We start from the raw sequence: 15,137 nt of genomic DNA on the forward strand, positions 1-15,137 counted from the left end.
CAGTTACCCCTATTTTAGCACATGGGGTGCCATACCTGGGTGGCCCTGAAAGGTGGTTGCTCAGGTGTTAATTTCATGGTGGCATACCTTTGGGAAAAGCAGGACAATTAAAAACAGTTTAGTTTTCTCATGTAACTTACCCCATGGGTGAATTGGGTGAAATATGCTTAACACTCACTGATGGTTTAAACTGAAGGTTTACAGACTGCAATAGCTGGAACTAGAGCTCTGAGTGGAGAGGGAGCCCTGCCTCTCACGCCCAAAAAGAGGGTATAAATCAATGGTTGAACCAGTTTGGTGGTGCAGGCTTTGGAATGAGATTGACCTTTATCTAAATCCCCAAATCTCTATTTTTAGCTATGTGATCTTCACCTCTCTGGCCTTATAAAAAGAGAGTAATACTAACACTTACCTTATAGGGTTATTAGGAGTATTAAATGAATTAATTCTAGTAAAACACTGAGAACGTGTTAAGCACTGTTTATCAAATAATACATACAATTGGGGATAACGTTACAGGATTCATAGGAGGATTAAATGAGATAATACAGGTAAGTAAGCACATGGCAAGCGCTTAATCACGGTTAGCTATCTTTACGTCCGCAAACTGGCTCAAAGGTGAGAGGCCCTTAAGAAAAAAGGATGAGCAATTTGCAGCCTGATGCTCTGCGACATCCAAGGGCGGTCCGGCCTCCTTCTGGAACGAGAATCCAACCGGCTAGGATAGGTAGGAATCCACAAATACCTCCAGGGGTCCCTGGAGCAGCGCTTCCCAGAAATCGCGTAGAACTTGGCCGCTTAAGAATCGACGGCGCTTCGCCAGAAGCCCCAGGATCTCGGTCCGAGGAATGAGGGCCAGGCCGAGGTGGAGATGGCTTCGTGGCCCGAGTCCCAGTGTCCCGGGCGAACCGCGCGGCACCGAGACGGCACCGCCAACGGACTCGAGCCGGACGGACAGTCGGGGTTCCGGGGCGCGCCCGGCGCGCCACGTGACTCAGGCACCGTACCACGTGGTCCCGGCTGGGTCTTCGCCGCCCCGCCCCACTTGCGCGCGGCGCGCCGCTTCCGGTGGGGGCGGAAAGCGGAAGTGTGGGAGGGTCTGCGGGGCGGGCTCGGGGAGGTCCCGGGGGAGGATGGAGCAGTGAGCGGGTCTGGGCGGCTGCCGGCAGCGCCATGGAGACCGTGCAGCTGAGGAACCCGCCGCGCCGGTGAGGGGCAGCTGGCTGAGAGGCAGGGGGTGGGAAGAGGGAAAGGCGGGAACTGGCGGAGGGGAGGCACCGGGTGCGCCCCCGGAGGGATGGACCTGCGGGGCGAGGCGATCCTAGCACCTGCTGAGTGGGGGAATCTTCTGTCGGGAGGGGGTCCGGCAGAGAAGAGCACGCGCCAAGGGGGATAAACGTGGGGCTGGTTGGGGAGAGCACTTGCTGTTGGGGGGACGTCCTGGCGGAAGGGGGCACTGCTGAAGGGAGCAGCCGCTGAGGGACGTGGGGACAAGTTAGGGAGAGCACCTGCCGAGGGCGGGGGCGCTTAGGGGGAGGCCATGCTAGGAACGATTCATTGAAGTAGGGGGGATGCTGAAGCAGGATGAGAACCGAGAGGGGTATGGGTCAGGAACACGCAGAGGAAGGCTGGGTGGACTTTCTAAGGGAGGGGGTCCCACTTGAGGGGTGCAGTGAGGAGGATCTGTTGAGGGGGAAAGCTCTGCGCCTCGGGCTGAAGGCGTGCCAAGAAAGGTTGAAGGTCCAGCAAGGGAGGGCTTCGTGCAGGATAGCATTTAGGAAGATTTTTCCGGGTAGTGTCCCCACTCTAGGATGAGGATGACATCTTTCATTCCTGATGCCCCCCTGCCTTCCTAGTTCTCCTTACATCCTCCTCAGCTTTTCAACCCTGACATTGGGAGGTGGAGAAGGAAATAAGAGGATATTTTCAAGAAGGGCAAATTGAGGCCCAGGAGAGTTGAGATACAGTCCTATGTATTTCCTTCTTTGCTGTAGGTCTGGGTCACGACCTGACCAGACTGAGCCCTTTTCAGGCCTCTATTGTTTTGCATCAGCTCCAGATCCTGCTGCTACCTGGAATTGTTTTAAGTCAAGATCAGGGAGCTGGCTGATCCTAGAAAGGCTGAACTCCTGCGTTGGTTTTAGTTATATCATTGATTTGCTCCGTGGACATCAGGGTCTTGTGGCACTCTGTGACATCTGGAGAAAAGCAGAGAGCAGAGATCAAGGGAGCCTTGCTTCTCTGAGGTGCAGCGTAGTTAGCTTCTATTTTACAGAGACCTCTGACTTCCTGCAGCAGAATGAGCACTAAAAGTAGGAAGTGTTCAGTGTGTGGGAGTGTGGGGCAAAGGAGAGGTGAAGGGAAGGGATTGGCAGCCTGGGCTGCGCACTTGGGGTTTGTTTGAAGTGCACAAACATTGCAGGAGGCAAATAGCTGGGTGGGATGGACTCATAGTTCACCCACGGTAGTGTGCTGAGACGAAAATGATAATGATTCTTACACATATGGCACTTACTGGGTGCCAGGGACCATTCTCAGTGCTTTCCCTGTCTCCTGGTGAACCACATGTAATTGACCTATAAAAATGCTAATTTCACGTGGTTCGGTTTATTATGACTCTTCCGAGCCTCGCAACAATCCTATGAGGTGGTTATCTCTATATATTTCACAGGTGGTAAAACTGAGGCACAAAGAGTTTTAAGTGATTTGCGGGAGGTTCCACAGTTACTTAAGTGGCAGAGCTGGGATTTTAAACCAGGTGATCTGGTCCAAAGTCCATGCTCTTAACTGCTTCCTCCGGTGCCTCTCTGGAAGTACCCCTGTTTCACAGGGCCTGTGTATGTTAGCAAGTATTTGCTACAGCACCATAGTGATCCAGTTATAAATGTACACTGGTTATATTTCTTCCCGAAATATATTCGTTGCTTATCCGAGGTCTTGGTTTAATTGAAAAGAGGATTAGGAATCTGAGTTTTGTTTCCACCTTTGCCTCGTGTTATATGATCTTGGGCAAAAGCGTGAACATTTTTGCTTTTTGGCACACTCATTCCTACACCGTTTGGATTTTAAGAAATTTATTAAATGTGCAAGAGAAGAACATTGCAGGGCTGAACTCTTGAATGACTGGTGGTTTCCTGCTCATCATAACTAGTGAAGTACCTAATCTGCGTCCGATTAACTTTATTACTTGCATTTATTAGGACTGACATGTCAGTTTCACAGACTGGGTAATTTAAACAACAAATGTGTTTTCTCCCAGTTTTCTGGAGGCTCGAAGTCTAAGATCAGGGTGTCAGCAGAGTTGTTTCTTTGAGGCTTCTGTCCTTGGCTTGTATATGGCTCTCTCCTTCCTATGTCTTCACATGGTCTTCCCTCTGTACCTCTCTGTGTTCTTATCTCCTATAAGGACACAAGTCATATTGAATTAGGGCCCACCTATATGACCTTGTTTTACCTTAATTACCTCTTTAAAGGCCCTGTCTCCAAATAAAGTCACATTCTGAGGTCCTGGGACTTAGGACTTCAACATAAGAATTTGGGAGGGGGCAACGTATTCATTTTATTATAGTTAAAAAAAGTCACCAATTTATCTTACACGTGTGTTGTGACCATATGAAATTCTGAATGGAAAGATGGGATAGGTATACATAAATAAAATGAATCTTAGAAGAGTTCTAAGATGGGAGAAAGAGGCTTGAGAATTAGCCAAATCTGTGAGTAACTACTTCATAAATACCCTTTTTCAGAGATTCAGTTGGCATGTGTTTACAGCGAGGGTTGGCGATCTCAATGCAGGAAATGCTCTTTGTGTTCGTGAGCTTGACATTTGTGTATGACTGAGTGAGGAGAGATTAAAGTTGATGGCTTACGTAGGAGATTATGATTTTTTAAAAGTGAGCTGGCGTTAGGTAATAATAGTGTGGTGGATGATGTAGAGGGCATTTCTGGGATGCTTGTCTGTCCATGTGGCCGTCTGACTTAGGAGAGGAGCATCGCCCGTGTTTGGTCCATGGAGACTGTGTTGGCCAGACCTCTTCTTTTATGAGCAAGCAGTGAAACTACCTAGGACTCAGGGAAGTCCCAGCTGAGAGCTGAATCATCAGTCAGGCTGTTTTGTGCTTCTTCCATGAAGAGTTACGGTATAAAGTATCCTTGAGAGTCACTTATCAAAAGGTTTTCCATAGAAATCTTATTTGTTGATAATCTGGTAATCCTTTTTAGGGTGGAATTCTGTTCTTTTGGAAACTCACGAGGATTGCTGATGAAAGTTTCGGATTCCCATTCGTTACATTCATTGATCCATGTAGGAAATATTTATTGACCACCTCTGGGTTATCAGGCAGCAGAGAGATAAAGATCTATTAAGCCTGGATCAAAAGCAAACAAAAAACTGGGCACCTGGATTGCTCAGTCGGTTAAGCGTCTGCCTTTGGCTCAGGTCATGCCTGGGATCCAGCCCCATGTAGGGCTCCCTGCTCATTGGGGAGTCTGCTGCTCCTTCCCCCTGCTCTTGTGCTCTCTGTTGCCTCCCCCCCTCAAATAAATAAATAAATAATCTCTCTTTCTCTCTCTCTCTTTTTTTAAAGATTTTATTTTTTTGAGAGGGGGGAGAGAGAGAGAGAGAGAGAGAGGCAGACTCCCCACTGAGTGGGGAGCCCGATGTGGGACTTGATCCCAGGACCCTGGGATCATGACCTGAGCCAAAGGCAGATGCTCAACTCACTGAGCCACTCAGATGCCAGAATAAATTTAAAAAATCTTAAAAAAAACCCCACACAAACAAAAAACACAAGTAGATTGTTTGAGAGAAGTCTCTGAGCAGGTGTATACAGTTTGTCTGTCAGAGGATTATCAGGGGCTTGCAGCTGTTTCTCATGCCAGGCGCAGTTTCCTTTGTTAGGTTGTGGTCTCAGAGTAGTTGAAATAGTGAGTTTTGCTTTTTGTAAACCACAAAGTCAACACTTCAAAGGAGCACATTTTGATCTTTCTTTGTATAAGCTGCTTAATTATACTTGAGAAATGAGGTATTGTCCATTGTTTATACAGTTATGAATTCAGCACTTCACAAAAAACCCCCCTGGTTCGTGCGATGTTCTTTCTAACGTCTGAGTTCATAGACATTTCACTTCTGAAGTTTAAGAGGAGTTTCACTTCAGCCCTTTGGTTTGAAGCTAGTTTTTATGATGTCACTGGAATTTAATGTTTAGGACCTTTTGACTTTCAAAGGTCACTGTGGTCATTTTGTTAATTTTCGAGTTGTGGCAATTACTGACTTGGAGGATTTCTCCATTTCTTTAGTGTGTAGTCTCTGACATTTATAGAATTACGCGAGATTGTCCTTTAGAGATCAGCATTTATGGGTGGATACACTCGATGTGTTCAGAGGTTTCTTTCTGTCTTTTCTTCTGGTTTTGCTATTTCCTCCAGGAAGGTACGTGTGTGTGTGTGTGTGTGTGTGTGTGTGTGTGTATGTATGTAATTCAAGTCTTCTCTTGTAAAAATTGGTATTGTCCAACTAGTTTAAACCTTTCCTCTACAAATAAGCCTCCAGTGTTACTACTTCCATAATTTCACCATTTTCCGAGCTCTCTGTTTTTTGTTGTTGTTGTCCTTTGTAGCTTCAGGAACCCATTGTGTGGAAGATACACCCCCCCCCCCCAGATATTCCTTGGCAAGCTCCTTCTTTAAGCCCATTAATAATTTTCAGACATCTCAGTTAAAAAAAATATTGTTAATATATAACCTCCCCTGTTTGTTATTTACTATGTCTAGCATAGTCGGACAAACCTGAATAAACAGGGAAGTATAAGCCACCATGTATCTTTGACTCTGGGGACTTGTTGGAGGTACACAGCCGCTCATGAGAGGGTCTCTCTGAGTCTGTTTGAAATTCCTAGCTGCATAGTTATTTGTCACTTTTGATCATTTCTAAACTAAGTGTACACCTTCCACTTTCTGTTTCTGTGATACCTATAGAATCCCCGTTTTGGCCGAATTACCAAAATCTTGCTAAGGGATAGCAAGAGTCTCTATGTCTTCCTTGGCCTCCAGTCTGAGACCATGTTAATTCATAGTTAACCTTACATTAAACATCTCTTCTGAAGAGATAGTTAATGCCATTTTAATTCATGGAATCTCAAGATTTAAATGGATTTTAAATGTTCTACCAAAGCTTGAATCCACTCTGTAACATTTCAGCCAAATGATGATTCATTTTCTGTTTAAGTTCTCTAGTGATGGGGAGCTAGGGACTTCTTAAGGCAGTCCAAACCATTTCAGAACAACTTTTGTTATTAGAAAATTTCTTTTTTTAAAAAAAATTTTATTTATTTGAGAGAGAGAGTGCATGTGCGGGAGAGCACAAGCAGGGGGAGGGACAGAGAGAGAGGGAGAAGCAGACTCCTGGCTGAGCAGAGACCTTGATGTGAGGTGATCCCAGAACTCTGAGATCATGACCTGAGCTGAAGGCAGACACTTAACCGACTGAGCCACCCAGGTGCCTTGGAAAATTTCTTATTCCTGTTGAATTGAAGTCTGACTCTTGGGAGTTCTCCACCCTCTGGTCCTGATTATGCTCACCAGAGGGACCCAGGACATGTGTAATACTGCCATAGACAGCCCTTAAGTCTCTCAGATTGAGGCTCCTGGCTGGCTCAGTCGGAAGTGTGTGTGACTCTTGATCTCGGGGTCATGAGTTCAAGCCCCACAATAGGTGTAGAGATTACGTAAGTAAATAAAAAACTTAAAAAAAAAAAGTCTCTTAGCTTGCCTTTGTTGTTGTTTACTAGTAAAGACTTGGTAGAACAATTCCTAAGATGCTAATTGTAATATAAATAATGTATTTTGTGGCCTAGTTGCTAGCAAGTAAAATGTATTTTATGTTTTTATTTCTTCATTCACAGGCAGCTGAAAAAGTTGGATGAGGATAGTTTAACTAAACAACCAGAAGAAGTGTTTGATGTCTTAGAGAAACTTGGAGAAGGGTAAGTATACAGAAAATATAGGTAGACCAGTAGGTCCCATCTTTTTCTTCCCCCAACGCTAGAAGGAGCTGAACCTTTCTCATGTCAATAATTCACAAACCTAAGGGGAAGGAAGAGGAATGTTGCACATGGCACTCCTCTGAGTGGGGTGGGTGGGAAATTTACAGCTTGAAATGCCCTTTCCCTCTCCCCCCCCCCCCCCCGTCACCGTTATAGACAGATTTAGTGATGCCTGGTCTCTTCAACACCGGGGGCATCTATTTTCTCTCTTGTAGAATCCATAGTGTACATGATTTTATGTATGTAACAACACTAACTAGTCTGTACTTCATTAAAAATTTTTAATTAGTCATTTTTATTTGCTGTTCTTAGTTTCTGATCAATATGCAATAACAGTTGTTTCCATAAAGTGGAATTCAGCGTTTTATTTGTGCAGCTTTGTGAAATATAGTAAATAAATCAAGGACTGTCACTACCTTTACAACTTCTAAGAGATTGAAAAACCCAGGTCAGGAACCAGTGTACTTCTTGAAACCCAGATTTGTGAGTGAGTCTATAAAATACTGCTGAAATGGTATTTAGTAATAGCGGTTTTTTGTGTATCATTCAGTGATAGTTTCTGCATTAATAAGCAGGTGTGTGTGTGTGTGTGTGTGTGTGTGTGTGTGTGTGTTTAGTCTCTTGAGAGTACTTCTAGTTTAAGAGAAGACCTGAAATATTAACTTCTAAAAATTTCTATTGTTTAAGTGCCGTGTGCTCCTTGAAATCAAGTCTTACACGTCATTAGATTATTTGGGGGTTTAGTGTTATTTATGTCTAATATAGGTGAGGAATAATGTTAAACCCGATCCTGGATTACATGGCATAGGTTTTCATGGATTGCCTCCTTGTAAAAAACATTAGTCATCTTTTTGTAAGTTGGAAAAATACTCTTTGGAATCAAGCAAGACATCAAGCAGAGAAGGGAAGTAAAAGAGGACACCAGCTGTGCTGTTAGAAGACAAGTACAAGATGATTCTGAAGACTGCAAGTTGACTTGGCATCCTTAAAGGTATGGGAAAATGACAGTCCCTCCACATCTCCTGTCTGTCCTTTTCAGCTTTAGCTTGGTCTCCTTGCTATTTTCCTCAAGGAAGTGAGTCTAATGCCCTTAATCTAACAGAGCTCACAGGTCATCCTTTGAATAAGATAAAGCACGATAGGCATAATTGAATATGTAACTAACTTGTTTCTTTCATTTTTAATAGAAATGTGTTACGGTAGTCCAGGCATAGACTCTGAAGTCAGACTTCGTTAAAAACCCTTGCTCCACTGTTTATTAGTCACAATAAACAAGCAAATTACTTAATATTTTGAAGCTTCATAAACCTCAGCTACAAAATGCAGATATTAGTATCACCCTCGTTTGGGTTATGTCAAGTATTACCAGAGATAATAGGGGTAAAGTACTGAGTACAGCGCCTGTCACATAGTGAGTGCTCAGTAAGTGGCAACTATGATTCTTTTATTTTTAAGCCTACCAGCTGAAGCATTTTTCAGACCTTATGTCAAGTCAAAGTTAGATCTTAAATCTTCAGTATATTTAGGCATTCCTAAAGGGAGCACTGTTTGGGTTGATTGCGTTTGGGGAACTCCAAAAGAAAACTACAGACAAAAATATATCAGGAATATATTCTGATAATATAGGAAGGGGAAACTGAGCTAATTAAGATTGTTTTAAATTGTCTTTTAGACCTATGCATGTCTTCATCGAGGAACTTGGAAATTTCCTTACAAAGATAAAACCAGCAAGAAAATCGAAATTAAGCTTCAGATCTTTCTCCTTGTGTTATCACCATACTGTTGTTTTACGTGATACCACAGATGCTTGGATTTCTGTTATCATGGCTGAATGAACCAGAACAAGCTTCATTTAACTAACAGAATCCTGAAGGAAGACCTTAACTCCATTTAACTGTCTAAACACAAACTGCCATGCCATCCTTGAACTGTTCCGGAAAATGAATAGACTATGAACACTCACTGACTTGTGTCTTATGAAATGAACTCTGGCCGATGGACTGTGTTGGATTCTCTGGAGGCCACAGTTGTTCTGTGTATAGAGGAAATCCTGTGGATCTGTGGCAGAGTAGAGCCAACACTCCAGACCAGGACGAGTGGACCATGCTTGGAAAGTGTTTTGAATGAGCGCCTAGCACCTTTTTCCTTCTATTATACTTAAAAGTTTTATACCTTTTTTTTTTTTTTAAGATTTTATTTATTTATTTGACAGAGATAGAGACAGCCAGCGAGAGAGGGAACACAAGCAGGGGGAGTGGGAGAGGAAGAAGCAGGCTCATAGCAGAGGAGCCTGATGTGGGGCTCGATCCCGTAATGCTGGGATCACGCCCTGAGCCGAAGGCAGACGCTTAACCGCTGTGCCACCCAGGCGCCCCTAAAGTTTTACACCTTGACTCACTAAAGTTTTTATCATAGGATCATAAAAATACATCTTGCCCCTGGTTTTGTAGCTAGTGAGTGGTGTTGTTAAGACTTGTATCTAGTTAATTTGGCTTCAGATACTATATTATTTCTGTTTTTCCAAATTGATCCTTGCCTTGTGTGGCTTGTATGGAACCCCTACTTCCCCACCATTTTTATTCTCTGCCAGTCAGAATTCATTGAGTCACTGCAGTTTTTGTTGTAGGGAATCACATCTTATGGGATTTGCCTAAAAGTGAGCACAGTTGCTGAAGCCTTCTAAATTCTCTTCAGATTACTGTAAGTGCAGTCTGTGGAATCATGAATCTTAATTGTTCATACGAGCTATTGGAGCATTCCTGGCTCTCAAGATAGCATAGAGAGGCATGGAGAGTGTTCTGGTGGAGATTGCTGAGTATGTGCGGGGACCTCTCTTTCCATTTCAAATAGATAAAACTAATGAATGAAAATTAAATTATTTTTATTTTTTTTAAAGATTTTATTTATTTGACAGAGAGCACAAACAGGGGGAGTGGCAGGCAGAGAGAGAGGGAAAGGGAGAAGCAGGCTGTCCGCTGAGCAGAGAACCTGACATGAGGCTCAATCCCAGATCCCAGGACCCTGGGATCATGATTTGAGCCAAAGGCAGACACTTAACTCTCTGAGCCACCCACGCACCCTGGAAATTAAATTTTTAAATAAAAGGACACATGGCCAGCTATGGACCAGGGACGGAAAAGATATGTAATAGTAAGAGGAGAGTAAGGCTTGCCCTGTCCTTGTCAGGAGGTGGCAGGTGAGCTTCCTACACGAAGTTGTGGGATGGATGAGGATCCCCATCTATGAACTGGAGCTGACATAAATTTGCTTGATCACAGCTAGAAAGTATCATATGCCTGTGGCCTGGTGGGAAACGTGGAGGTACTGGTTTGACAATAGGAACCGGGCCTGGACTGCATTCAGGTATGGGATCTAGAGAGGCAGAAACCCCCAACTCCTAACAGAAGACCAAGTTTAAATTGTACAGTCTAGATGATGGGCTGAGAGAATCGTGAAACCATCATGACATCATGAAATGCTCGTGGCAGTTAGCATTGTATAGAGGGAGATCATTCAAGATGAAAGGAAACCCATACAAGGAGTCTATTGCCATGAGATAATGAGCAGAACAAATGGGAGAATTCATATCCAAGGAAATAGAAAGAATGGAGCAATCTCAAGAGGGATTTAACATGTTCGTCTACAATTTTCAAAAAGATGAAAGGAGGGAATAACATCCTTAAAAGAAGAACAGCAGGTTATGAGCATGAACAGATGGGCTCCAGGAAAAATTATAGTTGGGCATCTTGACAACGATTGAAGTTCTGGAAGCCCAGTAAGTTGGAAAAACAATGAACTAGACAAGCTGAAAGAATGTGTGAATTGAAAGATAGAAATGAGACTGATCACAAAATGAGGACAGAGAAATACGGTGTTAGAAATCAGGAGGATGGGGGCGCCTGGGTGGCACAGCGGTTGGGCGTCTGCCTTTGGCTCAGGGTGTGATCCCGGCGTTATGGGATCGAGCCCCACATCAGGCTCTTCCGCTATGAGCCTGCTTCTTCCTCTCCCACTCCCCCTGCTTGTGTTCCCTCTCTCGCTGGCTGTCTCTATCTCTGTTGAATAAATAAATAAAATCTTTAAAAAAAAAAAAAAGAAGAAATCAGGAGGATGGCATGGATTGAGGAGGTGCAATATGGGTCCAGTAGGAATTCTAGAAGGAGATAGTAGAAGAAAGGAAAGGATAGTAGAAAAGAGGGAAAAGATAGTGCTGCGAATTTCCAGACTTGAAGAAAAACATGTGCCTTCAGATGAAAGAAGCTTATGAAATGCCAAAGAAATCAACTCCTAGTTACGTTACAGTAAAATTATAGAATGTTAAGGATAAAGAGGAAATCCTGAATGCTACCGAAAGAGAGGTTACCAATGAAAGATGGTAATCCGATGATAGCCGACTTCTCAGCAACAGTAGAAGCTGGAAAACTGCAGAAGAGGTGCTGAGGGAAAGCTATTGTCCAAGAACTCTATATCCAGCACAATGGATTTCAAAAAGAACATGAGATACAGACATCTTCACACATATGGGATCTAGTATGTGGAATAACTTTGGAAAGTAACAGAATGCCCAACTGGCAATGGCTAACCAATAAGGGCATTTAATAACTAAGTAATAACAAAGCTGGGGTGAAAGATTCCAGAACGGTTAATTGGCTTGATAATGGTTTAGCAGTTGTGTTATTTTCTATCTCAGGATGGCTGCATTAATTTCACGCATCATGCCTTATGTAACAGTAGCCAAAGTGGGAAAGGAAGTGGCAGGTAAAAATGGGCCTTCTTGTGTGTTTCTCATCAGAGAAGAAAGCCTCTCTCAGAATCCCTTCAGCAGAATTCCCCTCAAATTTCATTGGCCAGAGCGAGGTCCTATGCTTACTACTAGTTGAGTCTGGCAGAAGGAACAGGAACGCTGACTGCCTGGACCGCCATGTTTTTATTCCCTAGAACCAAGCCTTTGCTACCTCAACAAATCAGATGTTTATCTTCATAAGGAAGAAGGGGCACCAGGCAGGCCTTCCACACATGGCCAGCAGTTACCTTTCACTGGGGAAAAAAAAATAGTAACTTTCAAGGATCATTACACTAGTTTTGCCAACAGAAGGGATTCTGAAGGGATGGAAAATTTTATGTGTTTTGCTTTTTTTTTTTTTTTTTTTTAGTTTTATGTTACTTTCACAGTGAAATGGTTCTGGAGCATTATTTTGTCATCTAGAGCGCTCAGCTACTTTGAAATATCAGGTGGTGCTGTTCTGCTGATGTTTTTTCACCAGGACAGTATGAAGAAGTAGGTGGGTTTGGGAAACAGGAAAGCCGGCTTACTCGTTATGTTTTCACTGACAACCGTTAAGGTTTCCACTGAATATGTCTTCAGTGTGGGGTGATGATGGTCTCTCATTTGACCATCACAACTGTCTTGTAGTTTGTATTATTTTCCAGGTGAGAAAATTGAGGCACAAGAAGGTTAATATGTATGTAAATGATGGCTAATATGTCATGAGGGTAGGGCTCAGATCCACGGTCTTTCGATTCTAAATTTCCTGCTCTTTTAGGCACCCAATTGAATGGACATACAAGCTTTTTTTTAAATTTTGATAATAAGCTCGTAAGGGAAGATGGAGCCAAAGGCTTTCCATGTGCTCTGTTCACCTGATACTAGCATTTGAAGGGGCTTAGATTTTTAATTAGTTTCCATGATGCTTTAAGTACTGTTGCAAACAAGAGGAACAGGGACAGAAGAACCTCGTGGTCTGGAGTGAACACAAGAACATGTAGACCCCCATTTCAGCATTCTAGCACAGGTAGATTGGGGGGGGGGCGGGGCATAAGCTTTGTGTTCAGACACCTGGATTCACGTCCTGGCCTGACTACTTAGTTTTCGTCTCTGTGACATTGGACAAGTCCTGTAACCTCTGAGCCTTTACACATTTTCCTGTAAAATAGGGATAATGACCTATTTGTTTTTGTTTTTTTTGTAAGGATGAATTGGGATGATGCACAGTTTCTGGCAGACATCAGACATGAAGTGCGTGGTAGCTACTATAATAGTGATTGCTTTGTAGGAATACATTCAGTAAAGGTTAAATGTGAAGTTAACAAGTTTTTTTCCCAAAGTACTTTAGCTATTTTCAGTTTTCAATGTACTAGGCATCTAGGGACATAGATTAGAACCACGAGTTGCTTTTTTTTTTTTTTTTTAACCGCTTTTTATCTCTGGACTTGCTTTGCCTTTATAAATGTTCTCTTTCCCCCAATTACAGGTCCTATGGCAGTGTATACAAAGCAATTCACAAAGAGACTGGTCAGATTGTCGCTATTAAGCAAGTTCCTGTGGAATCAGACCTGCAGGAGATAATCAAAGAAATCTCTATAATGCAACAATGTGACAGGTAAAGGCATGCAGTGTTAGTCTGGAGAGAACATAGTTTTGGATTAGCTGTGATTATTTAGAGTTTAACATGTACAGATGCATTTACTTAGAGATTTGGTGGAAGAGAGAGTTGAGGTGGAATCACTACTCATGTTCTTTTCGGAAAAAATTTGATGAAGAAAATGTGTGTTTTAGTAGCTAGACTTTTATAGTTTCTATTTCTGCATAGATTTTTTTTTTTCAGTGAGCCCCTTTCACAACTAGGAAGAGGAGGCACAGAGGCAGAAGGTGGTGGTGCTGACTTTTTTTTTTCTCTTCTGATAATGATCTCTTTTACTTCCTATTGAGAAAACATTTCTTCAGAGATAGCTAAGAAGAGATAATCCAAATACTTTTAGCTCTAGAAACATTAGAATATCAGATAGATCTAAAAAAGAGAATGCTTTTTTATGTATTACTGTTCCTTTCTACATTTAAAAAATAATTCTTCAAGCTCAGAGTAGTTAAGAATTTTATTTTTGAGGAACTAAGATTTGTCAAATGCTGTAAGCAGGAAGTCAGGCCACCAGGCGACCGCAGAAAAGCACGTGGTTTGCCCTGAAATTCCGTCACAACATGAGTTGGTCGCCGTGATGGAGCAGGCTTCCCTACTACTGTTTAAATTTGAGAGAGACACACGTTTAGGGGCAACACCAGCTCTAGAGAGTTGAAAGGAGGATGAGAACGTCTTGCACCAGAGGCTGCTTCCATTCCCCTGAAGCTCTTCTGGTCACCAGATCAGCTTGTACCTCCTATTTGTAAAGCTTCAGCATTGGGACAGACGGGCTCCCTACCAGGAAATTTGTCTAAGGAGCCCTTAGATCTCACAGGCTTGTGAATGCAGTTATTTCTCTTCTCCCTCCCTCCCTTTCTTTTATTCTTTATACTTTTGTGGTTACTCTTTACTAGACAAAACCCTCATATTTCTTGACCAGATTGACCAGAGTTAGGTAGCTTTCCTTTTCCCCCGCTATGAGATACAGTATGGAAGCTCTTCCAGTCGGCACACTGGGACTTTGTCACTACTTCTTTTTTTTTTCTTTTAAAGATTTATCTACCTATCTATTTATTTTAGAGAGAGAGAGTGAGCGAGTGAGAATGCGGGGAGGGGTAGAGGGAGAGGGAAAGAGAATCTCAAGTAGAATCCCCGTTGAGCATGGAGACCGATGTAGGGCCCGATCTCACGACCCCAAGATCATGACCCTAGCTGAAATCAAGAGTCTGATGCTTAACTGACTGAGCCACCCAGGTGCCCCAAGGGACTTTGCCACTTCAGATATGCTACATAAGAGCTGTGTTTCAAACAGAGTATGCAAATATCTCTAATTAAAGAAGTGTTGTTTCCAAGAGCCTACTCTGTGCTAAGCATGGTAAGGCGTACAGAGAAATACAGGGCAGAGTTCTTGACCTCTGGGAGTTTACAGACAAATTGGACAGGCCAGGCCTATATATATACAGGCAAATCTAGCTGACGATACAATATAGAACATACTCCAGCACTAAGTAGCTGAGATTACTTGCCTCGTAAAGGCAGTAAATACTATAGGAATTTAAGGCAGGGAGAGCAGATATGGTAATCTGTACTTTCAGAGACTTATTCATCCATGTCTTCATTAATCGTCTGTGTGTGTTTCCTGCTGTCCTTGTCATTGGCATTTTTCTCAAGGGTGAAGGGGCATTTGAAATTCTGAGCA

At 43.0% G+C, this 15,137-nt stretch overlaps 1 protein-coding gene and 1 long non-coding RNA gene across 2 annotated transcripts in view; both read left to right on the forward strand.

The window, feature by feature from the left end:
• The first annotated feature begins 1,056 nt into the window (after positions 1 to 1,056).
• STK4 (serine/threonine kinase 4) overlaps positions 1,057 to 15,137 on the forward strand; it is an 86,867-nt gene continuing 72,786 nt past the window's right edge. Inside the window, exons 1-3 of the mRNA XM_040638389.1 lie at positions 1,057 to 1,208; positions 6,903 to 6,983; positions 13,295 to 13,423. Of these exons, the coding sequence (XP_040494323.1) occupies positions 1,174 to 1,208; positions 6,903 to 6,983; positions 13,295 to 13,423 (245 nt within the window). The 5' untranslated portion in view covers positions 1,057 to 1,173. The remainder of the gene's footprint in view (positions 1,209 to 6,902; positions 6,984 to 13,294; positions 13,424 to 15,137) is intronic.
• Positions 6,994 to 8,774, forward strand: LOC121104612. The gene is made up of 2 exons (XR_005836962.1): positions 6,994 to 8,034; positions 8,716 to 8,774. It is a non-coding gene; the product is annotated as an uncharacterized LOC121104612 (long non-coding RNA).

Source organism: Ursus maritimus, unplaced genomic scaffold (genome assembly GCF_017311325.1).
Source record: "Ursus maritimus isolate PB19 unplaced genomic scaffold, ASM1731132v1 scaffold_22, whole genome shotgun sequence".
Classification (NCBI taxonomy): Eukaryota; Metazoa; Chordata; class Mammalia; order Carnivora; family Ursidae; genus Ursus; species Ursus maritimus.